The 18,193-nt window shown below is 46.1% G+C and overlaps 1 protein-coding gene across 2 annotated transcripts in view; it reads right to left on the bottom strand.

Annotated features, from left to right (window-relative positions):
• SMC1B (structural maintenance of chromosomes 1B) overlaps positions 1-18,193 on the bottom strand; it is a 77,987-nt gene that overhangs the window by 3,158 nt on the left and 56,636 nt on the right. Inside the window, exons 16-23 of one of the 2 annotated variants that reach the window (XM_046012856.1) lie at positions 11,949-12,090; positions 10,995-11,140; positions 9,492-9,645; positions 7,076-7,174; positions 5,115-5,271; positions 4,069-4,223; positions 2,913-3,064; positions 1,055-1,124 (exon numbers count right to left, since the gene is read on the bottom strand). In XM_046012856.1, coding sequence (XP_045868812.1) covers positions 1,055-1,124; positions 2,913-3,064; positions 4,069-4,223; positions 5,115-5,271; positions 7,076-7,174; positions 9,492-9,645; positions 10,995-11,140; positions 11,949-12,090 — 1,075 coding nt within the window. The remainder of the gene's footprint in view (positions 1-1,054; positions 1,125-2,912; positions 3,065-4,068; positions 4,224-5,114; positions 5,272-7,075; positions 7,175-9,491; positions 9,646-10,994; positions 11,141-11,948; positions 12,091-18,193) is intronic. The other variant, XM_046012857.1, reaches the window with a different exon arrangement.

The following is an 18,193-nucleotide window of genomic DNA, read 5'->3' as shown; positions in this document are numbered from 1 at the left end:
TACAAGGTTCAAGGGACTGGGGATCAGTTTTCTAAATTTTTTGACTGTGGAGCTGACGGGCTGTCCTCAGGTGCTCAGTGCCCTGTGTGGGAAGCAGGGGCCGGGAGAAATCCGAGTCGCAGGAGGACAGCCTGAGCAGCACCGGGGGAAGGCCGGCCCCTCCCGGCAGACTCTGCAGACGGAGAGGGCAGGCGGGCCAGCATCAGAGACAGCCTGCCGGGGTGGCCACGGGCACTTAAGACACTCTTCTGAGAAGGACTCCTTAGCCAAGCTCACAAGACTAAGGTATACAGCAGGACGCCAGCTTCCACTGGGCCTGGAATCAGAACCAGAGTCGGATTCACCCATCCCCAAGACGATGGCCCAGGCAGTAGGACCATGAGACCAGAGTCTGCGGGCCGGAGCTATCCCGTCACTCGGTAGCCACAGACCGGGCACTTTCCAGCAACCTACTCTGGCCTTTGGTTGGGTTTTCATGGCTGACTCCGTTCGCATGTCAGAAAGTCACAGTGGAGGCAGGCGGCTTCGGTGTTGCCCTCTTTCGGGGGTCTTTCTAGATCTACGCTGTCATCTTCAAGATGGCTGACCTTAACTTGAACTCTGAAGAGTTAAAGTGTTTCCTTAGTTCCCTCATCTCAAATACTGAGAACAGGATCCTGAGTACAACAGTTGGATAAGTTTTAATAAATTCAAGGGGGGACAGAATTTTGGGCTTCGTTAAACAACTGATTTGGTCCTATTTGCCACAGGGCCTCTGGGTGATCCTCTAGGTCCCAATATCTAGATGTGGGGACAAGTTTCCCACTGCAGTGCTGTGGGTTCAGTATAACAATCCTCCTCTGACTCCCTATTTTGATTCCCCAGTAATTCACTGAGGGTCCCCTAAACCTCGAATGAAAACTACTGCCCCCAATTTTTAGATACTTAGATTTGATTTTTAATCGGCAATTATCCAACAAGCCGTGTGTGTTCAGGGTAAACCGTCTTTCTGGCCAGACCGTGATCCTCGAGTGGTACGTGAGCTACTGGAAGTTAAAAGCAGAAAGAAACTGACCTTGCCGATGTTCGTGTTGTCCAGGGCCGCGTCTACTTCGTCTAACACAAAGAATGGAGCGGGCCGAAAACTAGAACGAGAGTACCGCCCAGTCAGTTACGGCTTTCTACTGTGAGGGTTAATGGTATTCAGAGAAAAGAACATCGTCTTGGATGCTTTAGCCTCAGTCACCAAGGACCCCGACGATGCTAAATCGAACGTGCAACGCTCGGTCCGCATCTCCTGTGACCGTTTCAGGTGGCACCTGGGGCTGCCCCCGGTCTGTGGCTCTGGCGTCAAGAATGACCGTCTACTCCCCCGACATGACCCCTTGCTCCTTCCATCTCTTCCGCCAACTCCTCTCCGTACAGTGCCCTTGGGCTGCTTACCCACTGGTTAGCTCCCCTGGCGGCTTCATCTCCTCTCAGGGTATCGATACCATCCACGTATAGACAGCTCCCACGGCCAGCGGCTTACTCCACAGCTCCGTGTGGGCGTCTAATAAACAGCTCACGCTCATCCTGCTCCTCACCTGGCCCTTCAGACCTACTTCCTCCCAGGTCTTCCCACTCTAGTTGATGAGGGGTCATCCCTGCCGCGTCCTCCACACCCCACACCTCGTCTGCTCGCCTCTGCTCTCACCCTGGTCCAGCCTACCCTCATCTTCCACCTGGACTGCTACAGCAGCTTCCGAGCCCTGTGCCTGCCACCGTTGTACACAGTCCATTCACTACCGATGCCAGGTTCTCTCTGGCCTCAGGACATTTGCACTTGCTGTTCTTCATGTCTAGAACATTCTTCTCTTAGCTATCTGCAAGACTTACTCCCTTCATTCTTTCAAGTCTTTGTGCCAACACTGCCTTCTCAAACAGGCCTTCCCAGGTGACTCTTTAATACTGCAAACCCTACATTGCTACTGCTGCTCAGGGCTTCCATTCCCTACTTTGTTTCTTCTCTGTAGCATCTGTCATTTCCCAACAGTCTCTGTGTTAGAGAATCAGTTTACTAATCTATCTTCTCATTTGTCTTCCCCCAAAAAAATGAAGTCTCTCTGAGGCAAAGATTTGTTCTGTTCACCGCTGTCTCTCCAAAGCCTACACCAGCACTTGACACACAGTAGAGATGTAATGTCTGTTGAAGAAACAGAGGGCAGTGACACCTGGTACTAGCTGTTCTGCTGAGACTGGCTCAGCACAGGCTCATGGTTTGATTCCTGCTGCCTGCTCTCCCCAGGGTCTGCTGGCTTTAATGCTATTGTCTGTGAGCATCCTGTAATGGCCTCTTCTTTATCCTTGGGAGCAGTAACGAGCAGCTGGAGCACTCAGGCTAATCTTCCTGGTCACGGAAGCAGAGAGGCGGCAACACGGACATCTTCATCTAAGGATTTGCATGTTGCAAGTCAGTTGCCCTAATTTTAGCTCATCTTTTGATTTACTTCACCAACTGCCACCACGACTAGTGGAAATGAGGTTAAACATTTTTTTCAGAAGAAACGCTTCACTTAACATTCTCCACATAAACACAGGTCTCTGAATAGGCACTAGGAAACTAATATACAGGCTGGGAGTTTTTGTTCCCTTTGGGTTTGTTGTTAACTCTTGGCAACCCTGATGTCACATCTGGCTGTCAGTATTTTTTTCTTTCTTTTCTGTAAAGCTGGAATATAAGTAGCTACTGGTAATTACAGAGATTTAATGAAACTCTGTAAAAGACTGAACTGTGTGTTTGATTTGCAGTCTAAATTACTATAGGCCTAAAACAAGCCTGAATGTTGTCTGGCTCAGTGAAGCAGTTTTGTATCACATGTGCTAAAACACCTTCCGCAGAACGGTCCGTTTTTTTTCTGCCCTGATGCAGAATCAGGTCACTGGGACCTCACCTGTGCACGGCGAACAGGAGGGCTAACGCGGCCACGCACTTTTCTCCTCCTGACAGATTGTCCATTGGCATGAACCGTTTGCCTGGAGCCACGCAGTTATAGCTAATTCCCTCTAGGTAAGGCTCTTCTGGGTTCTCTGGGCTAAGAAATGCCTGAAACACAGGTTATTTATTTAGCAAAATCAGAAAAGCCATTAGTAAATTTCAACTTCAGAAACTGCAACAGAGTTTGACTGCAAAATATTCTGCTGGTTAGGTTTTCCTCCATCGCGACGGCAAAACCCCAGTGCCCGCGGCTCGTGTACGGAGTGGCTCTACAGCGTAGTCACAGCAAACAGGGCTGCTGGGTGGGGCAGAGGGAAAACATGCTCCCACACACACACACGAAGGGTCAGGCCTCCCCACAGGCCTGCCACGCAGACCTCAGCAGCACGTGCCACGATCTGACAAAAACAGTCTCATTCCGTGTACTTGGGGCCCGTTCACCAGCCACTTGCCGTGGGCCAGGTACTGTGGCTACAGAGATGAACGCAGGAGTTACCGGGTTTATTTCAGTCTTGCTTTACTGAAAATAAGTAACTATTTTTGGCTAAAATTCGAAGTACATGATCCAGGCTCCACTTCCCGCCACAGAGGGGCAGCCCGAGAAAGGTAAAAGCAGGCGTGGCCTGCCCAGTAGACGCTGAGTCCACGTTCAGTGCCACACGCTCTGCCCCGGGGACCAGCCGTGGAGTGGGCAAGGGTCCTAGCAAAGAGACTATGGACACAATCCTGCCTTCGGCTCTTTCCTTCTCCTGACCGCAGGTCAGCCGTCTCCCAAGACACTACGTTACGTGTCCCTTCACTACAGAGACCGCTGAGTGTTCCATAAAATCAAGTTACCAGGCAGCAGAACTGCAGAGAATCTGGAAACTAAATGACTGAACCCCTCTTTCAGATGAAGAGATGGGCTCGGAGAGATTCTGCCTTGTCCAGGCTAGCCAGCGGTAGAGCGAATGGGATCTAGAACACACACAGTTACTATGGTAACCGATTTTCTGGAACTGACTTTGCTCCGGAAGTGGGTCACTCAGATGATGTGACATTTATTTCCCGCCAGGAAAAAACCACCAGCAACACAAAGTTCCCAGTAACATGGGTGGGTGAAAAATACATACTTGGGCACTGACGTTTCTGCAGAGCTTCTTGTAGATTTGATCGATTGAGATCGAGACATGCTCAAAACACTGGCTGAAAAGGTCATATCTCCTTTTTTTCACCTGTTCAAACTCTTGCCTACACATTCTGGCTTCCTTTCTGCTGGCTTCAAAAGCTAAAAGAAAATCAATGTTCTTTATTTTGCAGACCACTGAGGGGCTGGCTCCTCTTATTTCAATTTTAAAGCATAGACTATTTTATTATTATTAATTTTCTTTTAAGATTTTGAGAGAAAGCACACAAGCAGGGGGAGCAGTGGGGAGAGGGGGAAGCAGGCTCCCCGCTGAGCAGAGAGCCCAATGCAGGGCTCGATCCCAGGACCCCGGGATTGAGACCTGAGCCGAAGGCAGGTGCTTAACAGACTAAGCCACCCAGGCATCCCAAAAGCACAGAATATTTTTAAAAACTGGATTTTGAATTTGGTTGTCTTGAGTAAAATCTACCTTTAAAATACCCTAATTGTTATTAGTTCCAAGAACATGGCTCTTAAAATTGATGAGCCCTTTTTCCGGTAGGGCTAATTTTAAGATAATAATGACAAATTCTGAAAGAGTATCTAATATGACCCTCCTGCTCGTATAAAAAAAAAAATACCTGTTCTAAAATAACCAATACACCTGGGGTGCCTGGGTAGCTCAGCTGGTTAAGCATCTGACTCTTGGTTTCGGCTCAGGTTGATTTCAGGGTCATGTACTTGAGCCCACATGGGGGTCGGGGGAGCAGTCTCTATCTCGAATAAATAAATCTTCAAAAAAATAACTAATACATTTGTTTTTACGTTAAAGCAGAACACTTTCAATACGGAAGCAGTGCGTATTAAAAGTGCACATTACTATAAGACAACAGAGGAAGATATACGATACAAATAAATAGATAAAAATAAAAATAAAGATACAGATATAAATATAGATAAAAATAAAGCTATGGTTGCTAATAAGTGTTACCGAGATCCGAACCCATCACACCCAAGAACGTGGCCCTGCCGGCAGTCACAGCTCAGGCTCACCATCTGTGGACTCCTGAAACTTGTCTCGGACAGTCTTCAGGTTCTCCAGGGCCCGCAGGTTCGGAGCGGCCGTCTTCAGCAGCACGTCTTCCTGGGACGCCACCTGCTGCAGCAGGAGCCTCAGGTGGGCCTCCACCTCCTTATCGGTTTGTAAGGCCTGGTACCGGGTGAGGAACAGGAATTAGGTTGTCCTTCCAAACTGCTGAGTAATTAGGGCCCTTCAGGATCCAGCCCCCGCCTCCCTCCCTGCACACCCATGCCTTCCGTGTGCACGAAGCCCTCGAAGCCTTCCGGCTGAACCGCGCGGGTGCTCACTTCCGGAGCCGCTGCGTGTCTGCGGCTCCGCTGTTCAAGATGCCCGTCGCCCGGACCACGCTTCCCTTCCGCACTTCCTGGTCTGGCTAAAGGGCAACAATTCACATAGGACCTTCGCTTACTCATTCATTACAAAATACTGACCGTTTCCTATGTCTGAGACATTCAGTGCTGAAAACTGCTCTGGCCTGGCCCTTAGCTCACAGGGAGGTCAGACATACACACCCCAAGGGCGCTGACAAGCGTGTGAGATGCTCTGACCGGCCAAAGCACAGGAACCACGAGGCAGGGCGAAGGGATCTAGCCCACGTGGACGGGTTGAGGAAGCTAAACCAGAACGACGGAGAGAGCCTGAGTGAGGAGGGAAGGGAAAAAGTGGTGCTGGCCTGATTTTCCAGGAACGCTTTCTTACCCTCCCAGGATCTTTAATTGATATATGATAAATGTGATGTTTTAAGTCATCGAGAAGAGAATTCCTTGAAAAATGTTGCATAAACTGGCTCCATAGGTAACTTCTTAAACGCAGACTCTTACCTTTTACCAAGTGCCAAAATAAATTTCAGATGAATTAAATAGGTAATGAAAGCAAAACCATGAACAGGAAGAATATTTATAAATATTTACTCGGTAATAACGTGGGGAAGGATTTTCTAAAATGAAAGCACTAAATAGATATAGAAAAGACAAAGCTTTTTTCTGATTGCCTAAAAATAGCATAAACACAGTCCAAGAGCCCAGTGAATAACCAATATTAACCCAAGAGCACAACATATATTAAGAACGTGAAATTAAAAGATGTGGGTATTGCTACTTGCCATCCACGCTCTACTCTGTCCTTTCTCACGGAGCCCGTGTTTGACGATTTCTCCCTCAAGCTCCCGCTGTAGCTGGGGGTGGGGGTTGGGGGGCCCTGCTTGATGTAAGCCTAGACCACACCGTGCCCAGAGCTGTCGGTCGGGAATGAACATGTGGTCCAGTTCAGGACACTGAGATGCGGACACAGATCCTCGAGGTCTGTCGGACAAGCCCTCTTCTACTTTTAAGAACACGTCACTACGAAGGCAGCCTGTGTCTTCTCTGAAGGTCATGGCTGTGTGGCTGGAAAGTCAAGAATGGCTCGTCATTTTGCCCTCACCATGAGAGGCAGCCTCGGGATGGAGTCAAAACAGAAACACAGCATCGTAGTGTGGCTTATAGGGATGCCTGTGACAGAGCCAGAGCTGCCCAATCAAAGAGCCCTTGAAACCGGATCCCAGGTGTGTGCCCTACAGCCATGAAGGTGGTGTCCCCCCACTGCAGGGGCCACTAGAGTACAGTGGCTACTTCTGTCTCTGGCACAATTGCTCAGAGACTAAAAATCATTGCGAATCTCCAAGGAGACAACCCTTCAAAAAACTGGCAGACCACAGAAGCTTTTCTTCTTTGGGAAAAAATGTCATAGTACTCATGTTCTGCTGAACACACAGTGAGAAGTGCTCGTCTCAACATTCTTAAAAAGCTACCTACTTAACACCATTTCTTCAGAAGCCGTTAGGAAATCTACTTTTTTCCCTGAATGTAGGCTCTATGGTCCAAAGCGTATCCTGTAGCATATTTAAACATTCGTTGTCACAGTGCGTCAGTCCTAACGGGAATCTTTTGATTACCTTCAGATCGTCCGTCAGAGAGCTGTAGTCTATCTCCAGGGCTTCTTCTTTCTCATAGATGTCGACCGTTGCCTGGGTACTTTCTGCTTCAGTTCCCAGCTGAAACACAGAGGAGGCCCTTTGTGATACGAGATGGTGATCTCATCCAACCGCCCAAGGCCTCGGGTTGATGCCCACCTCACTCCTTACTGGGGCCTCCAAGGCCATGCCGATCTGGTGACAAGCTCCCCAGGAGCTTCCGCCCGCACGGTAGGAGTTCCTACTAGTTCCTACTAGTGATCTAGTGCAGTCTCCCCCACGGCAGAACGATCTTCTGCAAGAGCCCTGGCAGGTCTAGGGAATGTACCTTTTTTTTTTTTTTAAGATTTTATTTATTCGTGAAAGAGAGAGAGAGAGAGCACATGCACAGCGGCAGGCAGATGGGGAGGGAGAAGCGGCTCCCCACTGAGCAGGGAGCCCAGTGTGGGATGTGATCCCAGGAGCTGGGATCATGACCTGAGTTGAAGACAGACGCTTACCTGACTGAGCCCCCAGGCGCCCACATACCCTCTACCTGAACACCTCAGTGGAAGGGAAATCTCAGGTCCCACCTCCCAATTATGGGAAGACAATTACTCCTGTAACAATTATTATAATCATTTCTACCCAGTGATCCTCATTCAGCCCACTGGAGGGAGAGACTTGAGACCTCATGCCTTTTCTATTTCAGGCTTTACAGAGAACAGCTTGTGTACAAAATCCTTTCCCACATCCCCGCTACATGGCCACTTCTGGATGTGCCTACGAAATTCCGATCAGGGAGCTCACCACATAAGGCTCTCCGTATTTCTGGTCGAAAGTGTCCCCTGGGAGAGGAAATCTGTCTCTATGGCCTCTACTCCTCAACCCTGTGTCCCCCCTGGGACCGGAAAGAACAAATACGATCCTCCTCCTGTGATGGACCGTCTTCTAATGGGGGAGGAGAATGATCACATTCCTGAGCCTTCTCTTCCCAACACAACACGGTCTGGGCCTTTTCACTATCCTGAACGCTTTACTCTTGAGAAGCATCATACTTTAAAAAGTGAACGCGACCCTATCACTTTCTCTTTTTTAGATAATGACTCAGTATTCTTCCAGCGTAAGGTCTTTAATGCCTGCTCGGAAATACCCCACGAGTATGAAATTCTTTCAAGCCAATAACGAAGTCATTTTCCGTTCTGGTGGGCATGCCGGAGAACCACGCGGAAGGTTCAGTAGCTGAAAGCAAAAGGAACAAAGCAGCGGCACAAACACTTGACCAGTAACACTCACGTCGGCGTCAGCCATTAAAGTTGTTTCCTCCTCTCTGTTACCTCTTCTAAAATGACACTGCCTTTTAAACAGATGTTCTGTTGCTTTCTGTAGTATAAGAACTAGTGCTTTTCTGCTCCCATCTATTTCTGCTGATCACAGACCCATCCCTTCTCTCTCTGCACCTACAAAAGTGAACCCGTGACCCCCAGTTCTTCTCCAGGATTCTCCTAACAGAGAGCACAGGGGAGAGTTCCCTTTCCCTCTGGTCAGAGCTGCTGGTTCCAGCTGCAGCCACGTGGTGAAAGCCGATGTGGGAGAACAAAGCTAATGTATATACTGAGCCAGAAAGAGTTCTTAAAAGTGTTCAAATTCCCGGACAGGGTCAGGCATGGGACCGCCCCCTATCCTGCCCCCCTACCTACCCCGTTAGAGCCATCTGAGTTGGGTTTATATAGTTTGTGGCCATGAAAGGGTTTTCTCCTTTCCTTATCTCCTGTCTGGAATGTGACCTCTGCTACTATTGAGAAAAAAGACAAAGACTCTTTGAGCATAAGGTTATGAGATCTGGTCACTGTTGGCAAGAGAAGATGTGTTGATATGAAAGATGCTTCACTCTGAAGATTCCGAAGGACTCAGGGCCTTTCCAGGGCGGAGGGTGGATGGAGGGAGTAGCTGTCCAGCTGTGCGGCAGAGCAGAGGGGTGGGGGTGTGGAAGGGAGACCCCAGGGCAGAGCTCAGAGATGACCCGTGAGGGAGGACAAACCATCTCGTCACTGGCTGCCGACAGGGTAATGGGAACATGCGCATTCCGAACACAGCAGCAGCTTCCCTAAAACCCCACCAAAGGCCACTGACGCCAACAGCTCTCGATCTCCGATTCCTCTCGGGATCTAACGTGTAGGAAAGAAACTGAGGCCCATCCTGTGGGGCTAGAAGGACACCGATCAGCAAGAGACGTAAGAGAACTGTGTGACATGCCCAGTCCTCTGCAATGGGACTGTGGTAGGAGGACACCTTTTCCACCCCACGGAGCCTTAGCAGCAGAGGGAGGGTCTGCGAGGCTGGGACCTCGAAAAGCAGCCAAAGGGCATCGCGGCAGCTGCCCGCGGCCGCGTTACTCTGTAGTCCTGCGGGCGAATACCTCCACTTCGATGATGTCGTCCAGTGACCCCAGCAAGAGGATGATTTCAATGTCTTGAACTTTGCAATCAAGCAGCAGATTATGCTTCTCTAGCCGTTTCTGCTCCAAAGAAGTTTGAATGATTACAACTTCTTTTTGCCATTTCCCCACTTCCCTGTAAATACACAGATATGAAAAGTGATATTTTACTCCTTATGTAAAGTTGCACCAAAGAAGAAAAATGAATGTGTTGTAAATGAATTTACATGGAAAAAAGATTCTTTTCCAGAGTGAAGTTCTAGAATTACTTCACTGATGTTTCTAATAACACTTTAACACTCTTGAGAAAGACCACGACTGTAATTAGTTAATCCGAGGGAGCATTTTTAAAATAATAAACATAATTTCTTTTATCAGGCTAGCTTTGTTTCCTATTTTGTTTTAAAATCTGTATAGTTTTTCAAGCTGCACTTCTCCTTCAATAAGCTCTACACTTTAGACCTCAAAACAAGAGTAACAACCTTTAAACAAGAAAAATGTCTTACCAGTTAAGTCATTACATATCGATGATCTGAATGGTCTGAACTTTTCTATTACAGCATTAGTATAATGCTCTCTATTTTAAACGAGGGCTTGGGGATTTTACTAGTTAAAACAATGTGGGATTTTAAAGAGGATCTAGAAAGAGGACCAAAAAATAAAATAAATTAAGAATATGATTTTCAAAAATATGATAATGAACAGAGATGTAGTTCTGTTTAAACTAACTACAAGAGTGAAAAAATTTCAAGAGTAAATGAACTTTAAGTCCACTCAAAAATCGAAGACAAAGAACTTTCTGGCTCTATCCTAAAATGCTGTAAGTCTTCGACCAGTGAGCAAAACCGTGAAATGCTAAGAGCTGACCAAACCAGAGCACACTTCATCTGATCGCTTACAGTTATGCCAATCACACAGGAAAGCAGAGGTCCCGGTGGAACAGCAGGTCGCCTGGTTCCAAGTGTCATCGTCCCCTTCATCCCTCATGACAGACACATATGCTTAGCATGTGCCAGGGACTGTTCTAAGTGTCCTATGAACAGTCTCTCATTTAATCCTTGCAAGTGTCCTGGGAGGCAGACGCTGTGAGCGTCCCCAGGTTACGATTTACTAGAGGAGGAAACGAAGGCATAGTGTGTAAGTGGCAGGGCTGGGGTACGCGACCATGCAGAAGGGCTCCAGACGCCCCCCTGCAGGCTTTGTCCCACAAGCGGACCAGAGAGGGGCCCAGTACCACAGTGTCACAGGGATTTAGGGCAAGGGGCTCTTGGCACAGGCCCACATTGTCATGTGCCAAAGAGAACTATTCACTCTAAATAACTAACCACCTCTTTTGGTTTTTCCCCAGAGGAGAACACTTGAAAGGTGTGATGTGGGACCAAAGGCACCAAGGGTACATATTCAAATAACAAAACTTCCTACAGTAAATTTCAAATTGGTAATAACGTCTTCAAAATCCTGGTTGTGGTCCTTCGAACTAATTACCTATCAATAGCCAGAAATCTCTTCCGCTCTTCTTCCAGCTGAGCGTGGACCTTCTCGGCGCTGGCATTCTGAGTGAGAAATACGTCCTGAAGTTGCTGCCGCTTCGCCATGAGATCATCCACAATCTGCAGACAATTTTCTTCAGCCTGGATGAAGACAATTTACATTGTAGACTCACCATCTTTTACTTTAATAAGGCCAACAGATCATCTTAGTGTCAAGAAACCAACCCAGTGATTCTGGGATAAACCCTCGCTCTGTGTGGTGTGCGAACCTCTATCCCGCTCTGTGGGACCCACTCCGGCTCTACGCTTCTTGGGAATTGGCGATTCCTACCTTTGTCCTTCACTTTGGATTCATTCCTCAGCTTAATGCCATCTGACTCCTGTTCCCATCGCCCAATGAAGACGTTCTTGCTGCTGGGACCTCTTAATTGGTAACTTGACAACCGTCCCCACTCCTCCTCCGGGCGTGGCGGGGTTTCTGGCTGCACCTCCATAACCCGGGTGTGACGACTCCCACCCTTGCCTCACTGCCCCCCAGAGTCCTCCACCCTGCCCGGGCATCTCAACCACTTAGTTTCAATTCACTTCCAGAAACAGGCCTGGGCTCCTCCCACCATCTGTGTGCTCCTTGCCAGAGATCGCTGCCTAGGTGTCACACAGGCAGCTCAAGCTCCATGGGTCCGGTATGTTCTCCCTCTTACTCGCTCCTCTATCCACCCATCTCCCAAACTAGGACTCAGGAGTCATCACTGGCATCCCTCCTAGGCTTAGGCTCCCACTTCAACATCTAGGAATTCACGAAACTGCTGATTTGACTTCCAGTATTTCCCAAATCTGCCCTCCACACTTTCTGTCCCCAGGAGGACACTTCAGGAGCTCCACCCGTGTTTACTCAATGGAGGAAGTCTCATCTCAGTGACAGGCGCCTCAGCCACCTGTTCTTAGTTACCTGCTTTAGGTTATCGATGTCTTCTCTGCCTTTCTGGACGGTCTCCTTTAATGTGTTGATCTTACTCAGTCTCTTCTTCAGCTGGTTGCGACTGTATTCGAGTTGAACATTAAGCCGAGTTTTTTGTTTCTCAAATTCTAATCTAGTATAATAGAGCCAAGTGTTACACGTGGTAAGGAGTCTCTTAATTCTTTATTTTTTAGTTGTTATTATGGAAATTTTTAAGAAAATATAGAAGCAGAAGGAATGCTATAAGGAATTTAGTTCATGGTCAAGCCTGTTCTATCTACAGTTGTATTTGTGACTTTGCTCCAACCCTGGGGTCTCTGAAGCACATCTCAGACATCATGTAACTTCATCAGTAAATATTTTAGTTTGTATCTCTGGAAGTGAAGTGACCATTAACACAAAACCACAAGCTACTGTAGATACAAATGATGACAACTCCTCAATATTAGATTGCTGTCGTTACCAGACTGCCGGAGTCTCACTAAAATCAAAACAAAACAGGGATGCCTGAGTGGTTCAGTCAGTTAAGCCGCTGCCTTCGGTCCTGGGATGGAGTCCTGCATGGGCTCAGCCAGGAGCCTGCTTCACCCTCTCCGCCCCACTCGTGCTCTATCTCCTCTCTCTCTCTCTCTCAAATAAATAAATAAATCCTTAAAAACAAAAAACTGGTTTTAATCAGAATCCACACACTGCATATGGATATATGTTTCTTTCTTTTTTTTAAAAAATACCCTATTTATTTATTTGACAGAGAGCACAAGTAGGCAGTGAGGCAGGCAGAGAGAGAGAGGGAAGCAGGCTTCCCGCTGAGCAGAGAGCCCGACAGGGGCCTCGATCCCAGGATCCTGAGATCACGACCTGAGCCGAAGGCAGAGGCTTAACCCACTGAGCCACCCAGGTGCCCCTGGATATATGTTTCTTAAATCTTTTGTAATCTGTGGGCTCTCTCCCATCCTCTTTAAGTTACAATTTATGTGCTGATTCTCGTTTATTTAGTCTGTCTTTCCAAATGGCTATCCACAAACGCCCCACGTGGGAATGGAAGAGCGTCTCTCTCCTGAAGCTCCTTCCTCCTTCTCCAGCCTCCCCAACTCCTCATAAAGAACTCCAAGACCAGCTGGAGCTCATCCTTCCCGTCCTCTCTCCCTCACGCCCCCTGTTAGCAGGATCATTCGACCCAGACAGATTTCCCAGCACTCACCGCCATCAGAAGCCACAACAGCGCGGTAGTGATGGGCACAGAGTGATATTCGGTGAGAGGCCACCGGTGCCAGACCACCACACGTACTTTACGTGGATTAACTCCCTTCAGGTGTAGGGCCCTGAGGGGCTACTACCACTCTCGCTGCTGATGAGGAAGCTGAGCAGACACGGCACAGAGTCCAGTTTCTTGCTCCAGGCTGCCCCATGGGGAAGGGACGGAGCGCCTGCCCGTGACATACTCAGAGTCTCTGCTCTTAACCACTGCGCACAGCGCCGGCAGGAGGGGTTCAGAACAAATCCTTGAAGGATGTTCTTCCTGCTGCAGGAGGCAGACATGCAGACTATGGGAAACACTTCTTCACTTGGCTCTGGAACACCATCCCGCTCTGGCTTTCCTGCTCCCTCACTGGCTGCTCCTTTGATGGTTTCTGGTGATCTTACCCAGGCACGTGGCTTTAAGTACCCCCTGCATACAAACAATCCTGGAATTTATACCTCCGACCAGGACCTCTCCCATGAACTTGTATACTCGACTGCCTACTCTGCATCTCCAGTCAGATGTCAAGGGCATCCCAGGACACAAAATGGATAAGCTTCTAGAAGTAGTAGGAGGTTTTAGCAAAATCATGTTACGATCGGAAATTTGATAGCATTTTTCTACACCAGTGGAGCCAATTAGAAAAATATTATAAAAGTAAATACTACTCATAAGAGGAAAAAAAAACCTATAAAATATCTGGGAAGTAACAAGATCACACAAGATCTGTATAAAAAAACCTTTAAAATTCTAATATAGGATATGGATGATTAGAATAAATGAAGAGACATATCATGTTCTTCAGTGAGAGGATTTGATATTTTGAAGATGTTCTCCCCAAATAAATCTATAAATCTGATGCAACCTCAATTAGAATGCCAGTAGGATTTTTATGAGAAACCCAATGAACATAAATAGGCGTAGTTCTTTACAGAAAATCTATCAAAGTTCAAGTAGACTTCGGAAAAAAGAATATGATAGGGACTAAAAAGGGGCATTTCACAGTGATAAAGGGATGAATTCACCAAAAAGACATAATGTTCCCAAATCACGGACGGCCGTAACCGCAACACTGTAGAACACATGAAGTAAAGGCTGACAGCACTGGAAGGAACTGACGGACCCAGAAGTACACTTGGAAACGCCAACACTCCTCTCAGTGTTTGCTGCACCAGCCAGAGGCCCAGTAAGTATAGAGAGCACTTGAGTGATACCAACCAGCTTGGTTTAACTGCCACCCAAAGAACATTCCACCCACCAGCAGGCACCTGTTAAACAACACACTGCTAAATGCCCCATGGGTCACTGAAAGAAATCATAAGGGATAGTAGAAAATATTCTGAATGGAATGAAAATACAACATACCAGAAGTAGTGGGATGCAGCTTAAGCAATATTTACAAAGAAATATACAGTTTAAAATGCTTATATCAGAGGGTTGCCTGTGTGGCTCAGTTGGTTAAGCATCTGCCTTCAGCTCAGGTTGTGATCCCACAGTCCTGGGACTGAGCCCCACATTGGGCTCCCTGCTCAGTGGGAAAATTGCTTCTCTCTCTTCTTTTTCTCCTCTCCCTGCTTATGCTCTCTCTCAAATACATAAATAAAATATTTAAAATTAATAAGTAAATAGAATGCTTATAATAGAAAATAATTAATCCAAAATCAGTAGAAGAAAGAAAATAATAAAGGTAAGAGCAGAAATCAACCACGTAGAAACAGACAAACCGCAGAGAAAATCAACGAAACCAAGAGCTGCTCTTATAAAGGATTAATAAATTAACACTTCCAGCTAGACATTAGGAAGAAAAGAAAGAAGACAAATCACCAATATCAGAAATGAAAGAAAGGACACCAGTACAGATCCTAGACATTAAAAAGGCTAAAAAGCAAATATTATTAATAACTATGTTTATAAAGTTGACAACTTGGATGAAACACAAAAGTTTCTCGAAAGACACAAACTACCAAAACTCACTCAAGAAAAAAGATATCCTGGGGGCACCTGAGTGGCTCAGTCATTAAGCACCTGCCTTCAGCTTAGGTCACGTCTGGGATTGAGCCCTGCCCTGGGCTCTCTGCCTGGTGGGAAGCCTGCTTCTCCCTTTGCTACTCCCCCTGCTTGTGTTCCCTCTCTCCCTGTATCTTTCTGTCAAATAAATAAATAAGATCCTTAAAAAAAAAAAAGAAAAAGAAAAAGGATATATCTATTTTTAAAAAAGATTTTATTTATTTATTTGAGACAGAGAGATAGCAAGAGAAAGCATGAGCGGAGTCAGGGGGAGAGGGAGAAGCGGGCTCCCCACTGAGCAGGGAGCCCGATGAGGGTCTCAATCCCAGGACCCTGGGATCATGACCTGAGCCAAAGGCAGAAGCTTAATCGACTGAGCCACCCAGGCGCCCCTAGCTCTACACCTACTAAGAGAACTGATTTTGTAACTAAAAACCTTCCCATAAAGAAAGATGGGTGGCCCCAGTTGCTTTACTGGAAAATTTTTACCAAATTTCTCTCTTTTATGAGAGAAATAATACAAAATTCTCCAAAAACCCTTCCAGAAAACACAAGAGGAGATAATTCTTGACTTATCTGATGGGTCTAGCATTACCCTGATACAAAAACATGATAAAGATATTGCAAGAAAACTGTATATTAGCATGCTCATGAATGTAGATGCAAAAATCTAACTGAAATTTTAGCAAATCAAATCCAGAAATATTTAATTTTAGCAAATCAAAACCAAAAATACAAATATGACTGAGTGTGCTTATTCCTATGTATATAAAGTTGGTTTAACATCAATCAATATAATTTACCATATTAATAAGTAACAACAGAAACCCTAACCAAGCACTCACTCAAAAAATGGCAGAAAAAGTATTCGACAGAATTCAATATTCATTCATAAAACATTTCAGCAAACTAGAAATAAAAAGGAATTATCTCAACCTGCTAAAGGGCACCCTAATGTTAAAACCTAAATGTTAAAACCTAATGTTAAAACCTAATGTTAAAACCTAAAGGGCACTTAACCATGAACGAGTGAATGCTGTGGCCCTAAGACTGGAAGAAAGGCAGGATGTGTGCTCCTACCACGTCTATTTGTTCAACATCGTACCAGAGGTCCTAGTTAGTGCAATAAGGCAAGAAAAAGAAGGAAAAGGCACACTAACTGGAAAGGAAGAAATAAATTCTTTGTCAATGAAATATGATCACCTATGTAAAAAATCCTAAGGAATCTACAAAAGAGCTCCTAGAATTGACAAGTGCAGCAAAATTACAGGATACTGAGTCAATATATAACAACTAATCCTGCTTAGGGGAGCCCAGGTGACTCAGCTGAGCATTAGGTGATTGATTTCAATTCAGGTCATGATCTCAAGGTCTTGAGATCAAGCCCCGTGTTGGGTTCTGTGCTCAGCGCAGAGTCCAAGATTCTCTCTCTTCCTCTTGTCCCTCACCCCATTCTCTCTAAATAAATAAAGTAAATAAAATCCTAAAAAAACTTACACCAATCTTATTTCAATATACTACCAACATCTATTTGTAACTGATAATTACAAACAATTCTATAAATAATAAACATAAAGATATAAGGTACTTACAATTAACTGAACAAAATATAAGACCTGTACACTGAACACCAAAGAACATTAATGAGAGAAATTAAGGAAGATCTATATTAAGTGAAGACAGGCATTGTGTTCATGAATACTGTTAAAATGTCAATTTTAGGGGCGCCTGGGTGGCTCAGTGGTTTGGGCCGCTGCCTTCGGCTCAGGTCATGTTCTCGGGGTCCTGGATCGGGTCCCACGTCCGGCTCTCTGCTCTGTGGGGAGCCTGCTTCCCTCTCACTCTCTGCCTGCCTCTCTGCCTACTTGTGATCTCTGTCTGTCAAATAAATAAATAAAATCTTTAAAAAAATGTCAATTTTAATTGACAATTAATGTTAAAATGTCAATAAAATTGATTTATGGATTTAACACAGTCCCAATCAAAACCCCAGCAGACTTTTAAGAACAATTGAAAAGCTCATCCTAAAATGTACATGGAAATGCAAAGGACATAGAAGAGGCAAGGGTTTGCCTCTCCTTGTTCACTGCTGTAGTCTCAAGTGCCTAGAATGGTTCCTGGCTCATGGGATGCTTACAGTAAATAGGTGTTGAATGAATGAATGGACCATGAGAGAATTAGAATTAAAGGAAATGGGCCAAAATATTGACGGTTTTTATTTCTGGACAATGGGACAAAGACTGATCTTTTAAAAAGTTTTCTCTATGTTCACCAAGAGGCACATACTACTTTTGTATTTAAAAATTCTACTTGACGGCGCCTGGGTGATTCAGTTGGTTAAGCATCTGCTTCCGGCTCAGGTCACAGTCCCAAAATCGAGCCCCACATCAGGATTCCTGCTCAGCAGGGAGTCTGCTTCTCCCTCTCCCTCTGCCTCTCCCCTTGCTCTCTCTCTCTCAAATTCTTTTTTTTTTTTTTTTAAGATTTTACTTATTTATTTGACAGGGAGAGAGATCACAAGTAGGCAGAGAGGCAGGCAGAGAGAGAGGAGGAAGCAGGCTCCCTGTGGAGCAGAGAGCCCGATGTGGGGCTCGATCCCAGGACCCTGAGATCATGACCTGAGCCGAAGGCAGTTGCTTAATCCACTGAGCCACCCAGGCGCCCCCCCTCTCTCAAATTCTTAAAAAAATAAAAAATTATACTTGATTATATGAAAACCACAGGTGGGGCTCCTGGGTGGCTCAGTCTGTTAAGTATCCAACTCTTAATTTCGGCTAAGATCATGATCTCGGGGTCAGAGATCCAGCCCCACATTGGGCTCTATGCTGGGCATGGAGCCTGCTTGAGGTTCTCTGTCTCCCTCTCCCTCTGCCCCTCTACCCATGGCCCCCCTTTCTCTAAATAAATAAAAAGAAAAGCCCATAGTTAAGATTATACTCAATGGGGGAAAACTGAGAGCTTATCCCCTAAGGTTAGGAATAAGATGAGG

This window comes from Meles meles, chromosome 7 (genome assembly GCF_922984935.1).
Source record: "Meles meles chromosome 7, mMelMel3.1 paternal haplotype, whole genome shotgun sequence".
Lineage (NCBI taxonomy): Eukaryota > Metazoa > Chordata > Mammalia > Carnivora > Mustelidae > Meles > Meles meles.
This window is presented reverse-complemented; position numbering and strand designations above follow the sequence as displayed.